The sequence below is a fragment of the Coccidioides immitis genome (genome assembly GCF_000149335.2).
Source record: "Coccidioides immitis RS genomic scaffold supercont3.4, whole genome shotgun sequence".
NCBI classification, from domain to species: domain Eukaryota; kingdom Fungi; phylum Ascomycota; class Eurotiomycetes; order Onygenales; family Onygenaceae; genus Coccidioides; species Coccidioides immitis.
Window position 1 is genome coordinate 3,071,678 of NW_004504311.1, and position 13,411 is coordinate 3,085,088.

Genomic DNA, 13,411 nt, shown 5'->3' on the forward strand with positions numbered 1-13,411 from the left:
TGCAGGAGGGTTATAGGGCAAAATAACAATATGTTTAATGTTGAATTTCTTCAGTAAGATCTCCACAACATTCTTATTTTCTGGTCCTCCATCCATAACAAATTTGGCAGGCAGGCCCCATTGACAGATGATATTCTCATAAAGAAATTTGGCCACAGCTTCAGCTGTTGCCTTTTTCAAGACTCTAGCTTCCACCCATCCAGTGAAGTTACATCTGGCAACAACCAAATAATTTCATCCTCAACAGGAAGGCATGTGCTTGATATCCACCCCAACTTTCTCTCAACAGATAAGAGTTCAGGTAGGATGAAGCTCTTCACTCAATCTTTGTGAATCTCTTTGTTGACATTGAGAACAGTGCTTCACATAAGCAGACACATCTTTATACATCTCTGATCACCAGTATCAAGCTTGTAGAGCAGAGTATGTTCTCTCTTGCTCTTTATGGCCAAATTTGTTGTGCATCATGTGTAAAATTTGTTCACACTGTTCTTTGTTGTCCACAACATGTTTTAGAAACACACCAGATCCTGCTTGCCTAAATAGCTGATCAGCCTCCACCACATATTTAATTGCTTTTCTTCAGAATCTTGTGTACTCTTTTTCTTTCATGCCCAATGGTTTTGATAGGGTGGTTAGGTATTGTGCAATTTTCTCCAATTCTTCTGAATATGTGGAGTTCAGTATTCTAAGATCTTCACTATTGAGAGCTTGGCCAGCTAAAACTCTTATAGAATCTATAAAGGCAAACAGATCTTTATCTTCTTCAGATTCAGGCTGTTCCCCAATATCTAGTCCTTGATGAGATAGTCTGTCAGCAGCTGTGTGTTTTGTCCCAGAAACATGTTTAACAGTAAAGTTGAAGAGGTGTATCCAAGCTATCTAATTGGTAACCAAAGCTTCTGGAACATCTGTAGCAGTTCTATTAAGTTGGGTGACAAGAGTTTTTGCATCAATTTCCAAGGTAAAGAGCACTCTATAGATATGATGTTGGAATTTCTTGAAGGCTTTCAAAACAGCTCTGCATTCTTGTTTGCCAGCATCATATGTTTTCTCTGAATCACTCCATACTCCAGATTCATATCATGCAGGATGTTGAGCTCCTTGTTGCTCCTGAATAATACATCCTCCCCATTCTAATCCACTGGCATCAACAGCCACAGTGATAAGCAAAGAATCCTGTTTGTAATTGATTGAGAGAATGATAGGGAATGAACATAACTTTTCTTTCAAAAGCATAAAGATATCATTTTGCTCTTCAGTCCATGTCCATGTAACATTTTGTTGAAGCAGATAATGTAAAGGTTTGGTTATCCAACTATAATGCTTTATGAGTATTCAGAAATATCCAGCAAGCCCTAGAAATTCTTGTAATTCTGTAATGCTTGTAGGAGTAGGCCAATTTATAATTTTAGCCATCTTGACTTCCTCAGGTTGTTGTCTGTCATAGTTGCAGACCCATTCAATGACATTGACTCCAGACATGCAGAATTGAGATTTGGCACTGGAGATCCTGGTCCCAGAGATTTCAACAAGCTATAGAATGTAGTTCAGGTTCTGCAGATGGTCATAAACAAATCTTTTTATTCCTGGGAGGACTTCAGTTTCATCTTTAATATGCAATCCTTTTACCCCAAGGTCATTCATAAAGACTTGAGCAATCTCTGGAAAAACCTTGTGTATTATCTTCATTATCCCACATTGAGCTTGAGCTGGCGAATTCATTGCCCCTTGAACTAAAGTTGTATGGCAAAAGAGCCCAATAGAGGTTGCAATGGCTGTCATATCTCTGCTTTCTTCAGCTAACAGAAAATTATCATATCCAGAGAATAAGTTGTATAGGCTAGTTATAACAAGTCCACTGAAGTCTTCAGTGTATTTGTCAACATTAGGAGAAATAAAAGTGTTCTGAATAGTAACTTTGTTGTACATATGTACTGTGTCAACTAAATGATATTTATCTTTCTGTTTCTTTGTGACCAGAAAATAGGGATTGGTATATGAACCATGGCAAGGCTCCAATGTTTTAGCTTCTAATCTGTCCTGAATGATTTTAATTAGCTTATCATGTAGAGCATGAGGAATTCAGTAAGTCTTAGTCTGCCAAGCCTCATGGGGCTCTGTCTGAATAACCTGGGGAGGCAAGCATTCAGGATGAATGCCATATAGGTCTTTGAATGACCAAGCCAATGCCTCTTCATGTTTATAAAGAACTGATATGAAAAATTCCTTCTCCTGACTTGTCAGTTTGAATCCAATTTTGAGCTTCTCAATTCTCTCATTTATTAGCTGTTCTCCAACAGGAAAGGGTGTGATCCTAGGCCTAATATGGTTATCAAATTCACAATTAAATGTGATGTGTTTCTCCTCAGGGTAATACTTATCCAAACAAACATCCACCCAATTATCTAGGTCTTCTGGCTTGCTTCCATCAGATTTTCCAGGTGCTAATGGTCTTATCTTATCAGCTTTCTGCTTATAAGCAGTGCACACTCTCCAGACCTCTGAAGAAGGTGGCCTGATGTCCCATCCACTATTGAAAATGTCTATCTGATGTGATTTCTTTGTGACAAAATCATGATTTTTGTTCAGAGATGTGTAAATTGATCAAGTACTTTGTGGAATAGGTTTGTGAATTAAACTGAAATTTATATTGTGTGTGTAATGTTTGCAGTGAGCTGTGATGCTGTCTGGATTGGGAAGTGGAGGTTGGAAAATCTGAACTCCTGATGCAAAATTATTCTTGTCTTCTGATTGGTTCATTTGATTCACCAGTGTGCTGGTCAATCTGATTAGACTTAGTGTGCTTTTGGATTCACCAATGGTGGAATTATGTTTCTTCTCATTGCTGTAAGCACCAATGCCAGCAATGCTGCCAATGCTCCTGACTTCTCTATTCTTTTTAATCTCCTGACCTTCAACCTTCTCATCATTAATTCTTATACCCATTGTCTTCATCATATCTTCTTCATCCTTCTCAGGCCTTGTATCCACAGGGACCTGCCTGATTAAATGCCTGTTGAATTGTTTAAATAATTGCTGTTTGATTTATCAGTTGCATATCTCATGTTGCTTGAGTTTGGCTTAAAGCCTTTGAAAACTAGATGATGTGTTTGTTCTTTGTTATAAATTTGACAGTTCACTCTGCTGTCTTCTGAGGTGTTGCACCCCTAACAGGCAGCAAATTACCAAGATCTTTCAAGAATAAGTTGCTGATCCCCTCTCTTGAATATAAGGAAAGAGATATGTGTAACAATATCTTCAATTTGAACAGGCACTTCATCACAAAATGTGTAAAAAGAAGCAACTTCTTCTGTTTGAACAATCATGATCACTCACAGCTTATTTTTCATTGGTAATTTCAACATTTCAGTGTACTTCTGAGACAACAAATTGATTTCTGAACCAGTATTAATCAACATCATTAATTCTTGTTGGTTTATAGTGACTGGTGCATATAATAAATGCATTCCATATGCTGTTTTGGATTTTGGCACCATGGGCTTTGAAGTAAGTTGACTGGAATTGATCTTTAGCTCAGGCTGAACTGATTTGGAGACTCCAACCCTTGCATAACTTTTGCTAGTACTGTTATTCCAGCCTGATCTGAAGAATGCTTGATGAAGCTTTGGTGATACATCTATAAGCTTCTTGACTGACAATTCAACTTTTCCATTGAGAATTCAACCCATTAATTCATTGGTATCTGTTGAATCACAGATCTGAGAGGATAAGTGATCTGTTGCAGAATATCTTGGTCTTTGTTTCTCTGTGGACTTGTTCTGAATTTCAGGCTTCTTCTGATTGATCAGTTCAACATCTTCCATGACATCATCATCAATACTAGCCTGATTATTCTGGTAAGTAATAAATTGTCCAGTATACTGAGTATGGGGCATTGCAATCTTAGCTTTTTGATTGTTCTTAGCTTCTCCAACTGTTTCAATATTGACTGATGTTCTTTCTTCCAATGGTTTATATTTCTTATCTGAATCAGATTCTCCATCAGACATTAGATATGCAAGCTGTCTTGCTTGGATCTTCATACTGGTTGAATTTGCAGGAGGTGTCTCTTCTTGCTGATTGGTCTTCTTTTTAGGGCTTGTTGACTCTGAAATCACCCATTCATCCTCTCCCATAGACCACACAATATATATGTTTGGGATTCCAGGTTTAGAAGTGACAGCTTGATAGTTTTGACTCTTAGAGCCCATGTGTAAGTTCTCTTCATCATCAATATGGCAGTATCCATTACTCATATCAGATTGGTATTCATAACACTGAGACTGACAATGTCCAGGTTTTCTACAGTAGAAGCATGAGAGACATGTTGAAATTCCTCCAGTTTGAGCTCCTCCTTGTCCACAAGCACTACTATAGCCTGTCATAGAAGAGCCATTTTGAGCCAAATAGGGGTTGACTGGCAGTTGAGTATTCTCTTGTACAGTTGTAGGATTAACAGTCATATTTGTTGGATAATTTGGTATAGGTTTCAGAGATTCTTCTCTCTGCAGCATATAATACTGATTGGAATTTCCTTGTATCTGATTTGATTGTACTCTCATGGCTAATGCCAAATTTGTGAACTCATTGGTCATCTTTTCAATAGCAGCTTCAATATTAGTGCTGTCAGAGCTCTTGGCTTTGGCTTTTGATTTGAATTCTTCAGTCTTCATAAAACTAGCTGTTTTCTTTGGAGCTTCAACTGTAGGGGGCTTGTTAGCCAATTAATATTGCTCACCAAGCTTCTCTATTTTCTTCTGTTTCATTTCATCTTCTTCAAAGATCTTCTTATTCCCTTCATACTGGTTGATCAAATCCATGGTCACCCAAACAACTTTCCTAAAATCAATAGGTGATATATTATCTGAAAGATTGAGCTTGGCCTTGTCAATAATCTTATTCTGGAGCTTCTCAGATAGCCTCTGAAGAAATCAAGACACCTTAGTGAATTCATCAAGTCTTCCATTTGCTTGAACTGTACTGGCAATAGTAGTGTATTCTCAAACATAGGCACAAATGTTGCCATCCCAAGCACACAGTTTCTTTGTAATTGTCTGGAGATAATTCCAATGGTGAATCTTGTAAGTAATGTCTTGATCACAAAATTCATGAATAATCTCTTTGGAGAATACTTTCCAATTACTTTCTTTGTAGTCTTTCAAGATCTTCATCCATTCTCCAATCCATGTAACACAGTATCTAGCCAACTGTTCAATAATGTTTTTAGAGTTAATTACCCCATGATCCTTGCACATCTGATAAAATCTTTCAATAAACAGGATAGCATCTCTGCTGTCAAACCAAGGTGCATTTGCTGTGCCAGGGGAAGGTATAGAAATGTGGGAATGAATCACAATTCTCTTGTCCTCACCCAGTGATATAGTTGCATATGATTCTGTAGTACCTTCAGCTATAGTTGATTCTGATTCCAATTTCTTGGTTTCTTGATCTTTGGTCATGTCACACAGTATGTTCTGTCTATTAGTTAATATCTTCCAAAAACCTGTTTATTGGGCAAGCTCTAGATAAGAGGCATTCAAATCTAAGCTCCCTAATCTTATTCCTAAAAAAAACTGATTAGTACTGTGTTCCTAGTCCATAAGATCTTACCTTGAAATAGTGTATCACTTCATGTGTCTCAGAATTTGTTTTTCTCTTCCTTGGCAGTCACCAAATCACTGCATCATCATCTTCAGATCTCAGCTTGGTCACCAAATGAAGTGGGGTACAATGGGATGCCTTGTCAAAGTAGGTGAGTTGGTTGATATGGTGAGAGCACAAGAAAGGTGAAAAATCACCACATAGTAAGGGTATGGTTGAGTAGTAAGTGTAGAGATAGATATGTTTTAACAGATGCCTAAGCTTGCAAGGAGTAATAGTACTAAAGAGCCCTGTACTAACACAGGCAGCTCTAATGAGAAACAGTAGCACATTTTATGAACAAGAAATCTTCATATTCTCTAACTAATAGCTGAACTGGTAGTAAGGAATGAGTGTGTAGAAAAGAGCAATGGTGTGTGAAGGTAATAAGCAAGATGCAGGGGCTACAGGTGGTTTATATAGCTCAAGGATAGTAGCTTTGGGGTGGTTTGCGCCTCGGACCGGAACAACCTTTGTTCTAATGAGGTACTGGAATCCCCACTACACTATATTGTTCCATTAATACAGGATAACCTTCCAATGGCACCAAACTTCTTTTTAGAGGCAAAGGGCCCTGATGGATCTCTTGCAGTAGCCATACAGCAAGCATGCTATAATGGTGTATTGGGGATCTGCAGCATACATTCTCTACAGACTTACTGGCAAGATGAATCAATCAACAACAATAATATATACACTCTCACATCAACTTATCATGGTGGGCAACTAAAACTGTACACAACCCATATTAACAAGCCTGGCTATATAGATGGCTGTTCTGAATATATTATGACACAACTTAAGAGTTAGTCAATGACCAGCAATCTTGAAACTTTTTGTCTAGAAGCATCAGCATACCAGAATGCACAAGATTAAGCAAAAGAAAAGAGAGATTAATTCATTCAAGTAGCAAATAAGAGACTTTTCCAGAAACACTTGCAAGATTCTTTCTCACAGCACCAGCTGGTTTCTGATTTAACATCTGTCTTGAATGATTCTGATGGGTCAACTGAATCTGACAAGTATCAAGATGCTCAGTGGAGTTTCACCATCCCAGTTGAACACCAAAAAGAGGATCATGGGAAGCCTAGAAGGCTGAGAATCTATAGAAGTGAGTCTCTTGTTACAACCAGTGATGCAGCCAGGGATACAATCAGTGATAAAGCTCTTGTACTCCACAACTGACCCCAACATGATTTGTTCACACCTGTATTTGCACTTCTTGTACATAATTTCAAATACTTCAATAGCTCTCCTGAATTCATTTCACTGGCTATGTTTAGAGAAGGAGTTCACAAACCTTGTATGCATAGATTTGTAATTTTGGGTGAAGATGGGATGGGTTTGGAGAAAAGATATTCCATTCCATCAATTCACCAGCAGGAACATATTCCACAGTGGGACATTACAGGCCATCCTGTGCCTTTCCACAGTTCATTACCAAACAAGGCTGCTCCATTGTCCAATGTATTTAACTTCTGATCAGCTCTGTCAGCAGGCCCCTCTCCATCAGTGTATCTAATGGTCTTGGCATATTAGAGTTCAAAAACAAAATAACAAACATTTGCAAAGCAAGCAAACTTGTCCCAGTCCAGAGCAGTCCTCAGCATGCATCTTCAGCATATTTGAGATATTTGTTTGTCTCTGCTTGTAGTACCTGTGAACTCCCATAAGAACAAGACTGACAAGTAACATTTGAATGCTCTTTTAATCACCTGAAGCCTGTTTCTTTTTGTCTTGCACAGGCTCTGCATCCACACTTCCATCTTGCTAGAACAAAAGTCAGTGCTTCACACTCATCAGAATCTCTCTTCACCACAGTCCATCATCCAGTTTTATTTAAGGAATTAGAAGTTGTTTAAGATAAGAATAGACAATGTGCTGACTATAACCCAAAGCATATTTTGATATCATGCCAGGAAGCAGATGAAATGGATAGCCCAAAACTTTATGTTATGTTCTACCAATCTCAATACAGCAACTTTCAACACTGAGCATTATATCTTGACACAGATAATCAGAAGATGATCTTCAAGATTGTCAGATCACATCCAAACTTCTGTCTGAATGTTGTGAATTTCAGACCTGAACATTCAAAGAACTTCATTGGCAAAGTACTCATTGCTGTACTTGACAAGAACAACATTCAAAGAGTGTATGAGATTGTTGAAAACATCAAAGTTAATAACAACATTATAGAATAGAATTGTCAGGAGTATGTGCTTAATATTCTTGATAGTCTGAAAGCTGAGTTTATTATGGAGGAGAACAACAAGAATTATCATGAAGCAAGAAAGAAGTTGAAGAAAAAGCAAGAGACAATATACTGAAATTTCAATAAGAAGCTGAGTATCATAATAATGTTGATATTTACCACATGTGGTGTGGCCAGAATCTCAGATGGAAGTTGGAAAACCATGCAGGGTGAGTTCATTTTATTAATATTACTCTTAGCAAGTCCCACCAAGTCATTTATCCAAATCTCAACAAGTCACTCAACTAACACCTCTCAAACATTGTCCAACAACCACCACCAAGCATAGCATTCCAGCAAAATACATTTGAGCATAAACAAACACCAGTCATCATCTTCAGAAAGTGAAAGGCCATTTGTATACTTGACCAACTTATAGTACTCAGGATAGAACCTGCTATATTCCCAGTCTAGCAGGCCAGTGACTTGAATTTCCTTATCACAAGCTTTGATAGTGATATTGTCTGGCCGCAGATCACCATGTGTAAATATGCATTGAATCTGTTGGAACAGAGTGCTGGGGGGAGAAAGACAGTGAATAAATTTTGTGAACAGAGAGACCCAAAAAGAGGGCAACAGAAAGTTCTCAAAATCTTTAACAGTAAAGATCAGCTCAGTGCTCTATCAAAGATACCTTCTCACATTTTTGCAATCTTCACTGCCAACACCACCAAGCAGCATCCTATCCAGGTGTGGGAGGGATCTTAGATCAGTTAATATTTGGCCCAGTTGCTCCTGAACCAATCTTTTCTGAGCAATATCTAGTTCCAGCCAGACATCCACCAATGTTTGTTCTGGAATGTAACTCATAAATATCAAGAAGACATTGTTTATGTGAAGAAGCTCAAGTGGCCTTGGAGCAGATATGGTAGGCTTGTGTTTTTCCAGATACTGCAGCATTATGTATTCAGTGTAGTCAACTGTGTTTCTTATGGCTTTGACAACAATATCTCCATCACATCTGAAAACCATCTTTTTGCAAGGAAATGGGCTTCTCTAAATGATCTCACAGCACTACATAAGCTCCATCAAGGCTTCCAACATCTCCATAGAAGCATCACCAGTCACTAATTTTCTAACAGAGTTGGATAGGGGAAATATAACAGTGATCAGGTTTGAAGGTCCTAGAAATATGTGAATATCATCATCAAGAACTGAGTTGTCATGAGAAGTTGTCACAGTGGGGCTTGATGCTAGCAGCCAAAGAGTCAGAAACAGTGAACATTAATAGAGGAGGGTATCTTAACTTATTAACTGTGATACTGGAGTTCACATTTTAGAGAGACATTCAGAGTAGTTCTTCAGAAAACATAATGTCAAATCAACTTCTGAATTTGCCTCTATCACCTGATCCAACTTGTGCAATATGTGAATATTGAATCAGACTGCTTTGGACTTTGTTAAACTTGAAGAGTTGGGCTCATCCTGCCTCTTTCTTTTTAAATTTTTGGTGAATAGAATTATGGTGACCAGGAAGGTAATCTTGTTGTTTCTGACATTTGACATTAACAGTTGAAACTGTAAAGCACTGAATTGGCATTTCAGAGAAATTATGCCTGGGAGCTAAGCAATTCCTTTCCATACTTCACTCACACCTCAGCAAACCAGATTTCTACAGGTCTGATGTGCTTGCATTAAAATCTTCTCAAATAAAGCTGGCTCTTCTTACAGACCTCTCTACAAAAAATTTCACTTCCCAAAAGAGGTGAGCTGTTCAAAAAGGAAATGGTGGAAGTTCCCACTTTGGCAAAAAAATCCTGTAAATGGACAGAGAGCCCAAGATGTAGCACTCAAGTTACATGGGTGAATGACTAAGTAAGATTCTGACAGGACCACTCTTATTGCTTCAAGTAAGTGGCAGTAATGACCACTTCTTGCTTAAGTCTGCCACTAGAGAACAGGACAGTCCATAACAACAAAGACACCAGAAGAAGATGTGCCAGTAATCTATATTACTTGTGTCCAATTGCCCCACATCACAAATTGAACAACATACCATCAAATGCTAGACACTCAGAAATACATCTCAGAGTCAAGATATGTGGTTTCTGCTGAATATGACTCATTCTTAGCATGACATTTGCCCATATAGCTGACCTGAATGCAAGCATCTCAAAGAAAGAGCCAACCTGGCCAAAGTCCACCAAAGCTGAGGTTGAGGTTGAGGCCCTCTCTTGTATATGTTTTCCCTTGGGTCTTGAACCCTTCAGGACACACAAATAAGTGAATGGCTGGAAAAGCAGAAGTTTAAGACAAGAGAATGGCCAAACAGCTGTTTGAATTTCTGTTCTGTTGAAGTGTTGGTCAGTTATTCTCCTATTCCAAGCATCTTCAGTATGGGTGCACAGTAATTTAGAACTATAAGCCAGCTCCTAGAGGATGCATCTTGTGAGAATTTTCACTACAGAAGCACATCTTCAAGGAATTCCATTTTAGATGGCCTTGATGGTAGCATACAAACATGAGCCAATTCTTCAAGAAATTGTCTTGGGAGGATTTCTGCCACAAAAGTGTCTCCTCAAGGAGTTTCATTTTAGATGACCTTGATGGTAGCATACAAACATGAGCCAATTCTTTGAAAAATTGTCTTGTGAGGATTTCTAACAAGACAGGTAACTTCACATGATATGTTTCATCAGCTGAAAATGCCAAGCCAACTAGAAGCTTTTCTTTTAAAAGTATAAAGATGTTATTTTGCTCTTCAGTCCATGTCCATGTAACATTTCATTAAAGCAGATAATGTAAAGATTTGGTTATTCAACTATAATACTCTATAAGTATTTAGAAATATCCAGCAAGCCCTAGAAATTCCCATAATTCTGTAATGCTTATAGAAGTAGGTCAATTCATAATTATAGTCATCTTGGCTTCCTCAGGTCATCATCTGTTATAGTTGCAGACCCATTCAATGACATTAACTCCAGACATGCAGAATTAAGATTTGGCACTGGAGATTCTGGCCCCAGAGATTTTGACAAGCTATAGAATATAGTCCAGGTTCTGCAGATGGTTATAAACAAATCTTTTTATTTCTGGGAGAACTTCAGTTTCATCTTTGACATATGATTCTTTTACTCCAAGATCATTCATAAAGGCTTGAGCAATCTCTGGAAAAATCTTGTATATTATCTTTATTATCCTGTGTTGGGCTTGAGCTGGTGAATTCATTGCCCCTTGGACTAAAGTCATATGGTGAAAGAGCTTAATAGAGGTTGCAATGGCTGTTATATCTCTGCTTTCTTCAGCTAAAAGAAAATTATCATATTTAGAGAATAAGTCACATAGGCTAGCTATAACAAGTCCACCAAAGTCTTCAGCATATTTATCAACATTAGAAGAAATAAAAGTGTTCTGAATAGTAACTTTATTGTATATATATGCTGCATCAACTAAACAATATTCATCTTTCTGTTTCTTTACAACCAGAAAATAGAGATTGGTATATTGGAGCGGGGTACAATGGGATGCCTTGTCAAAGTAGGCGAGTTGGTTGATATGGTGAGAGCACAAGAAAGGTGAAAAATCACCACATAGTAAGGGTATAGTTGAGTAGTAAGTGTAGAGATAGATATGTTCTAACAGATGCCTAAGCTTGCAAGAAGTAATAGTACTAAAGAGTCCTGTACTAACACAGGCAGCTCTAATGAGGAACAGTAGCACATTTCATGAACAAGAAATCTTCATATTCTCTAACTAATAGCTGAACTGGTAGTAAGGAACAAGTGTGTAGAAAAGAGCAATGGTGTGTGAAGGTAATAAGCAAGATGCAAGGGCTACAGGTGATTTATATAGCTCAAGAATAGTAGCTTTGGGGTGGTTTGCACCTTGGACTGGAACAACCTTTGTCCTAATGAGATACTGAAATTCCTACTACATTTCCTCCTGGCCTTTAATGTTGGCATCCCCTGACAACAAACAACATATAAAATAAAACAAAACCAATTTAGTAAAATAAGAGAATAATAAATAGTAATGAGCAGTCTGGTAAGGAAAAACATAGGAAATAAGAATAAGAAGAGTGATAGCAGCAATCTCTAATGGTGATCATCATGATTCTCTTCTTTCACCAAGTTCTTGGGAGGAGGAGAAGACTGAACTGACACTGGGTCAATGTTGTTGTGCACACAATGTTAATAGGATTTATTACCAAAAGCTTTCTTTTCAATTTGGTAAGTCTTGACAATGGCATCCAGAGCAATTTGCATGGCCTTTAGGCACCAGTTATTAATGAAGTCCTGAGCCTTTTTGTCATCAGGGCCAAAGAGAATATCAAGTTCCTCAATTACCATGGGGTTGTCCCACCTAATTTATTCTACCAGGGCATCCAATATAGCTCCTAAGTCTTGTAATTGAATAGCAGTAGGGAATCAATATGGAACCAATGCATAATAATTTGAATGGCTGGATGGAGACAAAGACTCTGGAACTAGATCTCTATATGCAGCAGAGAGCTGGGACCATGTACCAGCTTTATTGACTTCTAGATGTTCATGGTTCTCTTGAATTGCCACATACCAGAGTAGTATAGTGTGTTGGACCTTTTTGCATGGACCATGGGCTCCATGGGGTAGCAGAGGGCTTGTAATTTGGACATTGCCAGGTTTGTAAATGATATCAGTCCATCTAATACCAAATTTTCTTTCATTGTCTTTGGTATACATTGTATCTTTAATGTGGTGAACATAGCCATCAGTGGATAAGTCTTGTTCTTTGACTAGTCCCCATTAATTCTCTAGATGATTATGCATTTCTGACAAGATTTCTGTACAGTTGCTGGGCTCTTCTGCAGTTAAGGTCAAGAATTCTTGTATCATGTTAACACCCCTTTCAGTAGTAATAGCATCTGGAACATTGATATTGATATGGTGAAACCCAGTTTTATCCCCTGGCTTAGCATACTTGGTGTAGTATGGATAGGAGATTAATTTCCAAGTGTGGTTGGGTCTTGTCAGTACATATTATAGGTAGTACACAGGGTCCTGATGCATAAGTTGTTGGCTGATACTGTGATACATTGTTCTCAACCATCTGTAATTATCACAATCTCTTATCATTTACTGATAATGGTAGTACATGTCATATTCACTGTTGACCTGGGTGAGTACTGTGGTGGTGGCATCTTGTAACTTATCATTCCACCAGCACATTAGCTGGAGAATGACAACAGATCCAGTTGTTTTCCATTTCTTCTGAAGATTGCTGGTGGTGAACTTGTTAACTCCAGTTATTCACATGTATCAGTTGAAGTTGAATGTTCTCATGTTTGTGACCAGAGGGATAATTAGCTGATGTTTGAATTTGTAAATGCCTAAAGCATCTTCAGCTCTAGCTGGTCTATTTGCCAAACAGAACCAGAGATAGGTGCTGTCATTGGTCTTGACTGAGCCAATGTTGTGATGATTCCTATGGATGTAAGCCAAATGATTGAGAAGCTCCTCTTTATTAAGTGTGCAAGTCTGTAAACCAAGTTTTGAAGCCATTAGTTTAGCATGGTCATAGTATAGATAGATGTCA

The 13,411-nt window shown here is 38.1% G+C and overlaps 2 protein-coding genes across 2 annotated transcripts; one reads left to right on the forward strand and one right to left on the reverse strand.

Moving 5' to 3' along the window:
- Positions 1–7,667: 7,667 nt before the first annotated feature.
- On the forward strand, positions 7,668–7,847 carry CIMG_13460 (uncharacterized protein; the record flags this gene model as incomplete). The annotated part of the gene is made up of 1 exon (XM_001245902.2): positions 7,668–7,847. The coding sequence occupies one exon, from the start codon at positions 7,668–7,670 to the stop codon at positions 7,845–7,847; it is 180 nt and encodes a 59-aa protein (XP_001245903.2).
- A 305-nt stretch (positions 7,848–8,152) lies between these two features.
- CIMG_13461 (uncharacterized protein) lies at positions 8,153–8,869 on the reverse strand (the record flags this gene model as incomplete). The annotated part of the gene is made up of 2 exons (XM_004446145.1): positions 8,153–8,414; positions 8,532–8,869. The coding sequence occupies 2 exons, from the start codon at positions 8,867–8,869 to the stop codon at positions 8,153–8,155; spliced, it is 600 nt and encodes a 199-aa protein (XP_004446202.1).
- Positions 8,870–13,411: the final 4,542 nt, after the last annotated feature.